Source organism: Electrophorus electricus, chromosome 3 (genome assembly GCF_041902795.1).
Source record: "Electrophorus electricus isolate QZ-2024a chromosome 3, ASM4190279v1, whole genome shotgun sequence".
Classification (NCBI taxonomy): domain Eukaryota; kingdom Metazoa; phylum Chordata; class Actinopteri; order Gymnotiformes; family Gymnotidae; genus Electrophorus; species Electrophorus electricus.
Genome location: NC_137499.1, coordinates 27,494,523 through 27,510,139, shown reverse-complemented (window position 1 = coordinate 27,510,139; position 15,617 = coordinate 27,494,523). Strand labels below are relative to the sequence as shown.

At 44.3% G+C, this 15,617-nt stretch overlaps 1 protein-coding gene across 2 annotated transcripts; it reads right to left on the bottom strand.

Moving 5' to 3' along the window:
• Nucleotides 1-519: 519 nt before the first annotated feature.
• Nucleotides 520-9,005, bottom strand: tmc5 (transmembrane channel like 5). 2 transcript variants are annotated; one of them, XM_027002763.3, is made up of 17 exons: nucleotides 8,743-9,004; nucleotides 8,429-8,531; nucleotides 8,185-8,266; nucleotides 7,170-7,424; nucleotides 6,839-6,981; nucleotides 5,790-5,937; nucleotides 5,519-5,677; nucleotides 5,118-5,281; nucleotides 4,853-4,928; nucleotides 4,666-4,763; nucleotides 4,361-4,456; nucleotides 4,188-4,263; nucleotides 3,693-3,826; nucleotides 2,870-3,043; nucleotides 2,581-2,659; nucleotides 2,394-2,477; nucleotides 520-1,064 (listed from the first exon to the last, which is right to left on the bottom strand). In XM_027002763.3, exons 1-17 carry the CDS (start codon nucleotides 8,831-8,833, stop codon nucleotides 1,002-1,004), a joined length of 2,025 nt encoding a protein of 674 aa, XP_026858564.2. In that variant the 5' UTR covers nucleotides 8,834-9,004; the 3' UTR covers nucleotides 520-1,001. The 2 variants fall into 2 exon arrangements, with proteins under 2 accessions (XP_026858564.2, XP_081567006.1); XM_081710880.1 differs by lacking the exon at nucleotides 520-1,064 and having other exon boundaries at nucleotides 2,394-2,495; nucleotides 8,743-9,005.
• Between the last annotated feature and the right edge of the window lie 6,612 nt (nucleotides 9,006-15,617).

Sequence of the window (15,617 nt, the reverse complement as noted above, 5' to 3'; positions counted from 1 at the left end):
TGCAACAAAAAGTTGTGACTTAGTTGTGACTTTTGTATTTTTTTTTTTTTATATGAATGAAGTCTCCAATTTTGATCTTATTATGTATTCTGGACCTCCTTCCTTACACATGGCTTTTGATCATTTTAAATGGAAAGAGACTGATTTAGAGTTGAAAGGCCATTTTTCCACACATTACCCCTATTAGCCGACTTCAATAGAGAATTGCTATTGACGGTGTTATTTAATGAAACACCAGGCTTAACCAGCGTGTGTAAAACCTACCCTACAAGGCGGTGAGGAAGAACGCTCCTCCACACTCCTGTGGGTTAGCTAAAGGGAATGGTGATGTGAATGCCATGAGCATACCATTGTAAACACTATTTTTCCTTTTGGTTTAAGATAAAAGCTGCTGAGTTACTTAAATAAGGGATAATCTAGTGTTCTAGAAACAACAAACTGGACATGTTTTTAAATTATTGATTGTACAGTTCTTAGTGTATGAAGAGCAACACCTTTTTCACAATAAAATGAACGGTATAATTTAAAAGTTAACGTTTTATTTGTTTATAAAAGAATACCAATTAAAGTTTTGGAAAACTGCTACAAATGTACATGGCTTTTCATAAAATTCTTAACATCCTGAAACTGACAGCCATTTTTTTTAGATTAACATTGTCTTAAGTGCATGAGCTGGTGTGGTAGTTTGCTGACCACTGCTCTTAGAGAAAACCAACTGGACTGAGTACAGTAGGTGGTGGTCCTCAAACTCAGACTCCTGAAGAGCAGCGAGGTTTATCTCTGCCATTACCAGCTCAATTCAGCTCCTAAAAGACTTGATATGAAGTTGAAGAGTAGAATTGGATGTGTGAGAGCAGTATAAGATAAAACAGGCCAGTGTTCGGCCTCCATGCCTAGAACAAGAGCTTGAGATGGCTACTTCACTCAGTCCAACAAACTATGAACACCCATTTACTATTTTTCCAGTACAATCAAAAACAAACTAAATAAAGTGCAGTGTTTCACATATTCAGGGGAAAAGTGTTCATCCAGTTTTGGTTGAAGTAGGTCATCTCATCAAATTCCTGAAAGAGGAAAAGTGAGAGGTGAGAACACACGTTTGCACACCACTATCTGATTAATGGATTGTTTCAAAGGTAGAACAGCTCCATAATGCACAGGTCTTGTGTTACAGTGCCTCCCTGATAATAACCCTACACTGACTCAAACATCTTTAAGGCTCATTGTTGAGAAAAAATACCAGTTTTAACAGCTCATCAATCTGCCAACCTAAAACCGAGAGCATTCTTAATCCATGTCATGGAGCGCTCTGCTGCTAGGCTGGCTGAGGCCAGGTGTGTATGTGTGGGGTCCGAGAACACTGCCTGCCTCCCTGCTGGGAAGTTGTGGTGTCTTGGGTACCACACCTAGCAGTAGGGTGTCTCATGGGCAGTGAGTGTAATCTGGGGTACCTCTGAGGCCTGCTAGGCTGGGTGTCGAGAGCGGGTATTTCATCCTCCACCCAGCGCAGGCCTTGCCCCGCCGTCTTGGCTACCTGGCGTGGGGGTCTGGGTCTGGCCTGCCTGGGCCTTGGGAGGTTTAGGAGAATGTTTGGGGGGTGGTGCGAGCCGTCTGCCCTGCACTGTGGCTCTGCATAAGTTCTAGGGCCTCACTGCTGGCTCCTTTTCTGTAGCCGTTTCCACTACAGAGTCCTGCCTGGCTGTCTCTGCCCTAAAATGAACCTGAAATGCATTTTCGTTTTACCCATCAGTGGCCAAACACTGGTAGTGACACAAGGCAGCGGAGGGAGACTCCTAACGAAGCTCCTGAGGCTTTGAGACGTCTAATATTATTTCACTTTCTAGTGCAGATCGAGCCTTGAATTAACGGTCTATAGTTTGCGTAGTGAACGTGAAACTCTAGAATAGGAAAAAAGAATGCATTTCTTATTCTATATATCTAGAAAAAGAAAGCCGGAATTCAGGGTGGCTTCAATTTTGTGCCCTTTTCATTTTATAAAGAACCGAGATGGTGAGGTGGTCTGGTGTGAAAAACATTTTCACAGATCAGAGGGGAAATTAGGAATATAAATAGGAAGTTAGTCAGGGCAGAGGAATTTTCCGCATGGTCTTTCTCTTCAGCATCAGTTATAGCACAATTCCATGCTGCGCTTAGATCTGTGTCTGTTTAATTCCTCGCAGCTGGCTATTTCAACGCTAACAGATGCACGAGACAGCAGGCGCTTCCTCTCTCTGCATGTCAGCCCTGCAACATCCCCGACTTGTGCATTATGCGTGAGAGATTTCGGCCTGGGAATACACATAATACGCTGGCCTCTACTGTCCTTGGACTCCATCAGCACCAGCGATAGCAACTGGAGCAGTGAGGCTCCTGAGGGTAAGAAGCGCGCTCACCATAGGCCTGAAGCCTGCGGCATCGCTTCTCCCTTTCTGGAGGTTCTGTAGTCTGCTCAGCAGGAAGGCCTTGTCCTTGCCCTCCTAATAAACAAATGGGAACTGGACATCACTGATATCTTGCGATGACATCAGAACATGCCCCACCCCTCCCAGTATGGTGTGAGGTTGGCTGTTTAGCACTCACGTTGGCAATCTGCTGCCTTAGAGTCCTGATGAGCTGCTTCCGGCCCTGGGTGACTTGCCAGAGGAAATAAGTAAAAATGCTGGAATGAGGGAGAGAGAAGATGATGACAGGGCATTAAGGACTGTAAATGCCCCCACAATACCCTTGAATCTTACAAATAGCTTTGAATGTTAGTGTAAAATTAGATCTTTGATCTTGTCCTGAACTGAATGGAGCGTGGTATGGTACGAGTACTCCAAAACAGCCATTGGGGTCTAGGAGTTCTGGATGAGAGTGATGAGGCCCTTACAGAACAATGAGAGTGATGAGGTAGAAGAAGAGCTCATTTCTCAGCATGTGTTCAAATATCCACCAGGCCCAGCGACTGCCTGGAATGTTCGCCACTGTGCCCATCCACTGCAACACAGCCTGGAAGGGCGTGCTGAGGCCCTGGAATGGCCCACACTGCTCAGAAGGCCTCAGGCTGCAAAGTAAACCAGATGGGATGTTCTTTAATCCCTGGAGGGTCACATCTCAGACCAGTTTAATGCTCCTCGTTCTGAGGATGCAAATTCTTTTCAGTAAATAATTTTTAAATCTTAACTGCATTTAGCTATCCAGGCATACAACTGAACAAGAAAACTCTTACATATTATACTGCTGCTACATGCAGTTGTGTTATGTCTTGCCTAATGAAAAGCACAAGTAAACCCTTAATGTGTGTTAAAGAGTAGCCTGTATTATTTTGATTACGCACAATCGGATCATTTATCAAAAAAATCTACAGAACACTAATTGGGAGCATTTGTCAGCTTGGTCACAGTACACAAAATTTATTTAGTGATTTGTACAGTCTTACCATTTACAGCATTTAGTAGTGCTGTTATTGCAAGTTTAAATATTGTAACACAAAAGTAAACAAATAATAGATTGTGCAGGCCTACCATGGATGCAGTTTGACCCTTCTGACCAAAGCAATATTTCATGATAAATATTTCTTAATACTAAAGCGACAACAGCCAAAAGTTACAACTAAGTCCAATAACAAAGGAGTTCTTGTTCCTGTTTTGAACTCTGGCTAAAAAGTTTTACCATCCAAGTGAGATGAGAACAGACTGGTCTTGGTCTCCTACCTCCACACTGTGTAGGCCACCATAGACAGAGCCCCCACAAACGAGGGGAGGAAGAGGAGGGCAATATAGACGGTCTCCATCTGGGCGGCCCTGCCTATGCGTCTGGGCGGCTGGCAGTTCATGTTCAGGCTGACCTGAAGTGTGGGCCAGAAGAACAGCTGAGATCTACATATAGTAAACTACTGCATCAGAGGCATGAGGCACGCTGACATCATCACGGTACACGCCTACAGCATAGAGGCACGCTGACATCATCACGGTACACTCCTACAGCATAGAGGCATGCTGACATCACTGTATTTTACACACTTGGCAGAGCAACATACAATTTTCTATCATGTTACAGAGGTAGGCAAGTATATTGTTAGGAGTTTTACCCATTGACTGGTATAGCAAAGAGCACTTGCCCAGACAGGAGAGACAGTATTATTTTTCTCACTACACTACACACTACTGCGCCACTGAGAGGCAAGGTCACATCACAGCACCACATACCCTTTTCACGTAGAAGATGATAAGGAACTTAATGACTTGGATGATGGGGAGGAGTGGGGAGAAGTAGATTCCGATCCTGTGGGAAGGAGAAAGAAGCAAATACAGCGAGATCCGACTCAGCAGCCATGAACTGCAAAACACCAGTGAATATTAACCAGTGAATAATAAACTACCATGCCAGTGTCTGGGCGTAGATAAGATCAAGTACATTAGTAGCAATGTCGAACTCTGGGACACCAAGGCTCCGAATGCATCTGGTTCCAATTACACTGGGATAAAAGGCAAGAAAAACTAAAAGACGGGTTGCAGAAGGTACAGCAGACACAATCAATATTTTCATTCCACTGCTTTATTAAAGAGAAATTTTTCAAACAACCCAAACATCACATTTAAAAAGTACAGTCTAGGCATTACAGCAGGGCAGTCATTGTTCAGAAAATAAGCATACTTTATTTAGAAAGACAGGTGTTGAACTTACCTGTACAGGAACTCTCCAAAGAAAGAGCCAAGCAGGCAGAATATGAAGTCGACTACCACTAGCCGATACACACTCTGACCCACAAACGTTTCCCAACACTGTAAGGTGGCCGAAATAAGAACAGATTCACCAACACTCACCATTATAATTCTATGCATAATAATGCAAATGTATTCACTAGACTTACAGGCATGGTCTGGGGATCATCATTTAGCCAATAGTAACAAATAATTCCCAGGATGGACATCTTCAGCAGGACATTCCTGAGGAACACCACAGGAGTGAAAAAGTTGGGAAGGACTAAGCCATTTAGATTTTTTCCCCTATTTTAACAACAGATTTTTTCACTTTTGGGGAGGGGTATTATTTTACTACACAAAAAATAAAACTGGTCAAATAAGCTCATTTATGCTGTACTGTAAACACAATGGCTGCAGCTTTGGGGAGCAGACCTCAGGATGATGATGTAGATGTTGGTGCGAGGACTGTCGTAGTGCTCCATCTTATTAATGAGGGTGTAGATGAGAGGGACGATCAGGTTGATAAGAGACACAACGACAGGCAGGAGCAGTGTGGAGGCTTCGGCCGTTAAATCCCCAGTGTAGCCCAAGGGCCCCTGGGACACAACACAGGCAGAAAAAAAGCACATAAAACTGGTAAAATGGACGTGCTAGTAACCTTGCTCATGCATCGTATTTTGGTCTGGAGAATGGCAAACGGTTTGTCAGCTCTACATGATCAGATTGAGAAGGAAAATAAAACCCCAAAACCCTGCCAAACGGCATTTTGAGACACTTCAGTTTGGTAATGTGAACCAAACGACCCCAAGTTGGAAACGCAAGCGAGAGCTCACCAGCTGGCTCTCGCGGGATCCCAGGAAGTAGATGGCAGTGCAGGAGGCCACAGCGAGTCCCACAGACAGCAGCCAGGCCAGGAGCTGCAGGGAGAGCTGCTGGAGCATGTCTGACACAGTCGAGGTCCGCTTCATCTGCAGCCGCTCCGCAAGAGACTCCTGCGCAGCAAGTATGGCGAGGTGAGCATGTGCTGTAGCACCTTAAAGCCAGCGGCAGTCGGTGCAGCACAAAAGCAAGGGGTGAGATGGGCGGAGACCCCGAGAGGGTGACCTTCAGCTGGATGCCGAGGTTGTTCTTGAGGTGCTGGATGGCCTTCTCGTTGATGACGCTAAAGTCCCAGCTGCAAAGGAGGCGCCAGGCGGCCCCGTAGACGGGACCCGAAATCAGTGTGAAGTTCCTCTGGAAGGACCTGGCCATGCTGGGGGAGGAGCACAGGAAAGCTGTCCATTCATCACAGACCACATATCTGCATATCGGAATATGCAAATATGTGGCTAACAGTGAGTAAAAGATACCGCATCTCAAAACCCTAATCTGATATCCTGTTCTCATCTCTCAGCGACCTGGAAATACTCCCTAATCCAACGTGTGAAATGCTGTGCCAGTTTTTCCAAGAAGACAAATAAAGGATAGAAAATATGTATACTGAGCTCTTTATAAGAGAGATGATTCCAGGCAGTAACTGCAGTGTAGTGTAGTTAAACATCGAGTGGTAGTAAAAAGTGCAGTAGTAAACTTTGTAGTAAACTTCCGAAAACCCAGGATGTTCTGGACAGAGGTCCTTCATCAGCAGTGCAAAAATCTGTCGTCTTTACCTCATGTGCTACAATGCAGTAAAGAAGAGAATGGTTGATAAACTGCATGGACTCTAAAGTTTGCAATTGTACATCTATAAAATGTACATATATGATAGATTCACCTAATAAGGTAGGCGTTTCTAATAAAGTGGCTGTTGAGTATGTCGGAAGATACTCGTGTGTGTCCTTTGAAGAAGAGAAGGTCATCTATAGCCCACACATGGGTGACAAACATAAACTGATAATTTTCCATATAAAAAGTTGCTCTGGCCCTTAATAAATACATGAACCATGCAGATTTTCTGTCTCGGTATTAAATGGTGTGTTACTTATGTAGCTGGCCACCCCACCCTCATTTATTGCTGACCTTTGATCGACCAACGAAGACAAGGAAAACGTTTTAATGTTGCTACACAGCACTGCGTTTGCCTGTTATAAATGTACCTTCCTTGCTAGCCATGTGAGTTAGCTGAACAAAAAACCTTTTCTGTATTACTGTTTTAGAAGTGACAGCCACATTACCTGTAGATAAGCAACACTCCACATAGCACCAAGTAAGCCGCGATGGTGAAGAAATAAGCCAGCTGCATGTTGTAGGAAGGCTGCGTCACAATGACTTCACCATTATAGCCTCCGTAAAAGAACACCGTCTGATTGAAATAACCCTGTTGACAGAGACATGCTGAATTACCACTGAATTAAACAGTTCATGGGGTCAATCTGATCGACGCTGCTGATAGTGAATGTGAACAAATGTCCGCCGGAGACTACAAATTCGCAACTACTCTACGGGCCTTGTACATTTTGCCTAAACCATTTGCTTGAGCTACGGACAGGGTGGAAATGAGCTCACTGCGCCTGTGAGCAGCTCCAGCCCTCTAAAGCTTGTGAGGTGGGTGACATTGGGTGGGTACACAATCTGCGGGATGGTGATGAAGCAGAAGTTGATGAACAGGGAGAAGACGTTGAACATGAGCAGCCACTTCAGGAAGCGGAAGTAGGAGAGGACCGAGGTGCCAAACCTGCCCCCAATCGCCTTCAGAGGGTCCTGCCAGATCACCAAACGCTCTTGGGCTGAGACCAGAGAGGAGCCGAACCTGCGGAAGGACTAAGAAATGGTACTGTCACACAGAGAAGGGAACTGGGCTCAGACTGTGTCATGTAGGCAGTATGGATCGTCATATACATGGATATTGTTCAGATAGTGGGAGTATTCTTGTAGCATTAAAAGAAAGACTGGGCAGAAAATTAACTCTACACAGTTTCCACCAACTCAGAACGTAGAAATTCAGCCACAACAATGTTTGGTAAGCAGCATTTGCTACAAGAAGCTAAGTGAACGAAACAATCCCAGCGATGATGAGATTGAGTTGTGTTTTCTTCTTATCTGCAGTCTAGAATTCATCTGTTTTTATGCATTCAAACACTGCCTCATAATTTTGTGTATTTATGGAAAAGATATTACAGTTTACTGAATAACAATACTTACTATCTTTTTTTTCCAACTCTTTTTTAAATGTCTTTAACTCCCACATGGTAGGATCACAGATGTGGATGCTGCTTTGGTAAGAGTGTCTTAGGCACAGCAGTATCTCTGGCCTTTTTACATGGGTGGTCTAAGAGCTAACAGATGACCAACACAAGCACAATGCAATTGTATACAACAACAGGTTTGCTATAGCTGTACACCCACAAGTTATAGAATGGTGTTTCTAAATAAATGGATAAATAATAAAGGGATGGTGACTGTATATCATACATATTTATGGACATGCACTGTTCGGATGTAAATATTACCGAAGTACACAGTCTGTTGAAGTAAAGAACCTCCTTGAAAAGTGTGAGGCATGGCATGGCATCCTCCTTACCAGAGAAACCTGCTCTCTGAAATCAGTACAGCACATAAGAAGCACGTTCTTCCTGGAGAGTCTGACGGATATTACTCTGCTCCTGGAAACAACGGACGTGCATGTAAATACAGATGTACAGACACGCTATCTTGCAATTATATTAAATGGCCTACATACATTTGAACCATGTGAACCTGAAGTGGCTTTCTGGATATGGGATAAGTTAAATATGAAAAGCTGTTATAAAATAACAAACAATAACCTGATATTTCTTCTGTCTTGGAAACTCATGGGCAAAGCTTTGATTGCTCGTATTCTGGCCCTGGTAGGAAGCTTAACGAGCTCAGAGACCAAATCATCTGTGTCTGGGAACACAAGGAAATGCGAGTGGTATCAGCCAGTCTTCAGATATACACACACACACACACACACACACACACACACACACACACACACACACACACACACACACACACACACTAAACTCAAAAAAACCATTCGGTTATATTGAGTATTAACTGGTTTACCACAGATCACACTGTTTATTTTAGAGCAGTCAAGCTAAATGCAGCTTACCATTCTCTACCTCCTCTCTGATCTCTGCTTCTGTCAGCCCAAGGTTTCCCAGAGCTGAACTTCGGTGAGGCAATAATCTCATCGTCTGCATTTTGTTTTCTGTTTACTATGTCGTCCTAATGATGAGAAAGGAACCTGCTTCTGTTACGTTCAGCATCTGAGCACTGATGAGAGGATAGCCATGTTCAGTTAAGCCTGATTTTACTGCTTAAACAAGGAAGTCATGGTTTAATTATTGAGAAGGATCCAAGGTACAAGCTTACTGCGTTTACAAGCTGTCGTCCAGGCAACAGTCTTTCAGCAACCAATAGCCAAGGAGGTGGGGGGTGGGGGTGGGGGTGGGGGGGTCAGATAATGGGCAGGTGTCAAATAGCAGCTACACAGAATTCATTAGTTATGCATTAACTGTGTTGTAGCATGTCAGTGGAAGTCTTTTTAATGGAACTGCATAAATATATATAACTGCTAAAATAAAAAATGTCAAAATTATAAAGGAAATGAAAACAAATAAGTTGAAAACTGCTGCATTTATGTTTTTGGAGAAAATAATGTGTTGACTTGTTAAAACCCATGAAGCAGTTAAAGTTAACACTGTCCTAAGAAGCTAAACTCATCCATGTGTATGCTTTTGATTGCCATCCTGTATCTCTCTGTAGTGTCCATTGCTGTCCTAACAACTGCTATGGAGGTCACAGCATACTGTTGACATTCCCAAGCTTTGTAAAGTCTTTGCAAAACGCAGTTCTAAATCCCGTGGCAGGACTAGCCGGCTTTAGGCCGACTTAAGTTGCTATTATACTCCATTCAGACCTTCTTTGACGAGTGGTTTCTCATTGTTTTGTTTTCATGGTGGTTGAATTCAATGTAACGAAAGGGTCCAGACTGGTTAATTTAATCAACGTGCAATTTTCCAACACTATTTACAGAATGAAGTTAAAATGTAGAACCCCCACCCTTGAAAGCTACCATTCTTTAATTTATGAATGAATTGTCTTTATTAGCAAGCGATCCATGGTTTTACCAGATGCTCGTCTCTACCTTCAGCTCCAGGTGGCAGTGTTGTAGCAAGCATCATCGCTCTAACACTAGCCTAGAAGGTCTCATTACAAGGTCTGTTCTGTTGTTGACAACCTTTCTGCCCAGTATCAATACATATGGAGTAGGATGCACATTTAGCTCATTTTGTATCTATTCTAGTGTTACATGCAATTTGATGCCATCAAAGCATCTTCGCAGAGAGGCCACTCTCAACACTGGACTGCCCTATCTCACTCTTTTCAGGTTTCCCTGTACATGCCACTAGACCCTTTCAGATGCATGACTCATAGCCAAAAACTGACCAGCTGCCTCACACCTGAAAACACTAATCTCACCCTGCACTATATGCCTCACCCCGCACCCTTCCTGACTTGTCTTAAACCACTGCTGCCTCAAGAGACAGGGAAGATGCAGCTCAGGATTCTACAACAGCACTCAGGTATTGGAATGAACTTCTAATGCCTGTCCCTACAGCAGCATAACCATTGACTTTACCTTCACATGTAGACTGAAAACATACCTAAAGTCACTTGAATGATCCCTTACTTACTTCATATATATATATATATATATATATATATATATATATATATATATATATATATATATAAATTGGAGTGATGGATAAACAGCTGAAGAGGGATGTAGTAATAAATAGATGTGGCAATCCCAAGTGATAGCAACATCAGGAACAAGGAATGTGAAAAGCTTGAGACATACAAAGGGCTGAAAGAAGAGCGATAAAAGGTGTGGCGAGTGAAGGCACCTGTGGTTCCCGTGGTAATTGGAGCACTAGGGGCTGTGACCCCCAAACTGTTCCAACAGATCCCAGGAACAACATCCAAGATCTCCGTCTAGAAAATTCAATGCTGGGAACAACTTCCATGCAGGACCCTCAAGCTCCCAGCCTGTAGAGGACTGCCTGGAGGAGGGCGAGTGAGTGGGAAATTATATATATATGTATATACACCCTGTTCCTTGTGTGCTTAATGGTATACTTGGCCCAAAATTGCTCAGAGATTACTTCTGTGGAAACAACAATGTACTTTTGTAAGTCACTCTGGAGAAGAGTGTCTGCCAAATGCTAATAATGTAAACGCAACTGGTTCAATCAGAACTTTCACAGTGGTATTCAATTCAAAATGGCATATTTGACACTTTATTAAATTTAACAGAGGTTTTGATTATGTTTAATTAGACAGATTAGACAGTCAGTTCAAGTCTGGAGAAATGATAATCAAAATAGTTAAATGCTACTTAGTTATGATCTCCAGAGACAAGTACACCTCTTAACCAAAAGAATGAATGCTGATTTTTCGATGCAGTTTTTTTTTATCCTTAGGGTATGCACTTCACTGTAACCTCTGAACCAAAGGCCTGCCTGCATGCCTTGCACCTTGACATTAAGACTACTTATGGGAGGTGAGTGCTGGGCTGCCTCCTATTTGCCTGCATTTAATCCATACCAAGCTGTCGGCTTTTTGCTTTTTGCTGCTGGCTTGACCTCGGAAAAACAGGTCTGACCACTGACCAATCAGTGAATGACAAGCTCACAGCAGTTAACTGGCAAGCACAGCCCACCATAGCGGCCCCCCTGCATTGCTGCTCTGACCTGATAACACCAAGGTAAGGTCTCCACAGTGACACACGACAACCTTCCAGCAGCCTCAGAGGTGGTGGAGGTCATCGTGCCACTACTAAGCCTTCTGATGCTTTGGTTCACAGCATCACTCCTGTGTGTGTGTGTGTGTGTGTGTGTGTGTGTGTGTCTGTGAATACTTATGTATCCAGTATACAAGCTGCAGCAGATTGATCGAATGAACCAAGGCAGGGTGAGGCAAAACAAGACCTTGCCAGGTTCAAGAAATTCCCTTCGGGCAAATGTGGACTGAATTAATTTACTGCGGGATATCACATTTCGATGGAGAAAAATGAGCCGAGTCACTCTGACCCCACTGCTTCTATCCACTGAGGTTTGGTTAGGCATTGTTGCATCTTGTTGACCGTCTTTGAGTTATTCCTTGCAGGGAGAGGGCTCACGGCAGGGGCCAAAGTCAACCACTACTGTCATATAGCAGAGATGTTCTGTTTGTGAGCCCAGCTGGACAGGAAGAACCCTCCAGAGTTCAGACTACGACGCAACGCTTCACTCGGCATAGTGAATCACCCATCCCATCAGGACGTGTTGATAAAGATGCAAACAATGCAGGAGGTGAGCGGAGCGTGGGTGTGTGTGTGGGGGGGGGTGTCATGCATCCTGGGATAGGGAACACTGTAAAAGCACAACATCAGCGTGTTAATATAAGGCCTGGGTGACTCTTCTGTTCTGTCAAAACGACTCATGAAATATTCATAGCAGTAATGGGGAGGGTTATCCTAGTGCGGCGAAACCCGATTAGAATGGGTAATTGTATCTAGTGCCTCAGCGCAGAGGTGGCGACGTAGCTGAGAGGAGCCTTTAACCCGAGGGACAGGCGGCACTGGCCAAGGCACTGCAATGAAACGCAAAGCCCAGGATGGATGATATCCTGCTGCAATTAAAAAAAAACATGGTATTCTCTCTCCTCCCAAAGTTCTCCCCCGTCGGCATGGCAGATGTGTTCTTTGAATGAAAATTTGCGAACTTTTATTTTGATGACCAATTCAGTGTGACCTTACACAGCTATAAAGGCTGAATATGTGCTCTCTTTTTTAATTCACAAAATGACTTTAAAAGAAAATGCAGTCAGTAGAATATGTGTAGCCTTCATTTCCATTTGACATATTTCCTTCACTGAGTGACAGTGCATAAAATGCATAAAAATGATGATGATGATGATGATGATGATAATGGCCAATCAGACTGGCACCAGTTGATTTTTTCCATCAGATTGTACAAGATCCAAATGGGTCTGAGGAACTCGTGAACACTGAGCTCCATGGGAGACTGAATGAATGTATCAGGACAGCTTTGCCTCTCTGTGAACAAAACACCTACCTAACATTCCCCCAGCTTTAGCTGAACTGATCTGTGTCTGCCAGGCACACATGACATGGCACATGGCCTCTGGGGCCCGATACCAGCATGATGTCCGTCGTAGTCCTTAAGCCCAGGCTCCTGAGCTTGCCGCACTATCACACCGTGGAGTAAAGCCACCTTTCTATAAGAGTCAGTCACTCTGGCACTGAGCTTTTCATCAGGGCCACCGTGGGTGCCTCCTTCTGGGCTTGGGAGATTGTCCAGTGTGATATCACATTATTTATCCTCGGTCACATCTCCATGATCTATAAATGATACGTGGTATATTAAAATATCCATGTGATGACGGTGGTACTGAATATCCTGGAACTTCAGCCTTTTAGAAATCAGCTTCCAGTGGCTGACTCTTTTTGCTTTTAGGCTCGATAAGATTTCGCCAGCGCCTGCCACTACTTATTTGGCTTTGAAAGGAATATTTACAGTGAAGCCCAAAAGGATGTATTCTATTTTCGGATTCAAAAGCTTGCTTCCTGAACATGCCTTTGAGGAATAAATGTTTTATCTGCATGTCATACCTTTACCTTTTTTATATTTTAAAATCATTAAGTTCCCTTCCTGAAACAAAATTGCCTCAGAACTATCAACATAAATGCGCCTTTCTCAGTTAAGCTCTAAAACATATGCTTTAGAGCTGTGTTTACTTGTTAGAGCCACTGCATATAACAGGTTTATTGCTCTAACAGGTTTATTTTGAGGAAAGCTTTTCTTTTCGATTTTTTTTAATCCTGCCAAAGTGCAGAGAAGAACCCGGACAGCACACCAGTAGCTGTCTCCTAAGTGTGCTGAGCCTCCTCTCGGTTGTGCGAGTCCAGTAGCCGCAGCTTTTCCGCTTCTCCTCCCCCTTCCCAGCTCCTCCCTCTTAACAGCGCCTCTCCCTACTTAGCCCCTCCCCCTGCACAGAGCTCAGCACTAAATGCGGGGCTACATTCCAGAGACAAAATTCGCATTTTGAAATTCTTAGTATAATTTGTCAGGTCTGGGTGCTGAACTATTACTCACTATGTCAGGTCAGGCAAATACTTATTGTATGCTTTCAATAATAAATGGAACAATGGGGCGGGTACGACTTTGTGCTTGTGGCATGAGTAATGAGCAGGTATCCGGCTGCAAAGCTAGATGCCCTCTGCGCTCTCTGGCTCTCTTTATATTATATCAGAGCCTCTAAGCACGTCGGCTAACCACCACTGTGGGGCATTTGTCAGGAAGGAGCTACAGAATAACACCAAAGTCCATAATGAGGTGAATTAATAAGGCCATGCAGTATGGAATGTGCCATTTATTTTTCAAAATCGCATCAGTAGGCCTATTCAGTATATTCTGAATCACCAGCTCAAACACACACACACACACACACACTTCGCTTCTGCACATTTATATTCCCATGTTTTATCACCTCTTCAAAAAGAGGAACTAATAGTTGCCAAAATACAAACCCAAACGCTACATGCTTCACAGCGGCTAAGTTTTATGCTTTGGGGAGCCTAATGTGGCGTGCTACCTTACGCCGTTATGATAATGGCCCTGCCAGCGGAGACGCGGGGAGTTGGCTTTGCTCTAAGCTTTTCATATCTCAAGTGTCTGGGCCTTTTTTTTCGCTCCCCCGTCCCCACGCAAGCATCTAGATTCCACCAGGAACATGAAGCGGCTCTTGCAGAAACGAACATTCGGCCCCCGTTTCCTGGATCGCATAGTGCCAACAAAGCGAACAGCCGATTCCGCCATTGTGAAATGAGCGTGAAACTGTCAAATGCACTCCGAACAGTCTCCAGTGCAGGGTCTTTAACCTGGATATGGTTCGCTGGGTGCCGTCCAGGTAGCACCTGACTACAGGCTCTCGGAATACACACATTAATCACGCGAGTACACGAGGGCTCAGCTCCTCTGGTTTATTATTAATCACCGGCTACACACGTGGCTAGACGCGAGACTAGGTCTCTGCACTGAGCGGCAGGTTTACAGGCCAAACACATATTTTCATTCATCATCATATTTTCGTGTCCACACAAGCACCGCGCGTTTGGGAAAGCTAACACCGCAAGGTAAATAGCGTATAGTCCGTGCTGGCTCTGATTATATATGTTTGTCACTCTAATGTACTCTGTTATCAAGCAATATGTTCCCTGTGCTGTATAAACGCCGCTGTTGTTAATATGCAAGTCAATTAATTTTCATCCATTACGGCGTCGTTATTGTGTTTACTTCTGAATGCAGGCGCCGTGTCGCCCGCAGAGAGCACGAGGCTCATTACTCTGCTCCGTTTGCGTAAGGCGTAAGAAGCACGTTCCCGACACCGAGCAGGCGGACGCTTGACGTCGGCGTGCACGGCCTGGAGACGGAGGCCTCTGTCTATGAGAGACAGGGCGATAGGAGCGCCGGATTAGATTAGTGTCTCCACTCGATAGTCGTCCTCAGCATCGTAACTCGGTTTGAAGTGTGAGACGGGAGCCACACTGCCTGGTGGCGCGTTCCTCCAAATCGACCAGTTCCTCTCAGCGTGCCGGACGCGAGCCCCACAGCCTTGCTTCGTTTGGTCGGCGGTTGACTTCAGCGCTTTGTAATGGAGCCGCTGCTGCCTTAATTGAATCTCCGCTAATTTATACTCCACAGATGGCGCCTTGCACCGGCGTAGCCTAAACTGCAGTGGCAATTTTTTTATGGCTAATTTGTATTTATATTCTTGCCTGAGAGGTTTTAGGTGCCTATCTACTGTTGGAGGGCGAGCTTATTTAGCAGGCAAAACCGATCTCTTCAGCAAAGAGGACTCACTCGGGGCTCTGTTCAGGTGCACGGAGGAGCGGAGCCGGAGACAGTTTGCTTA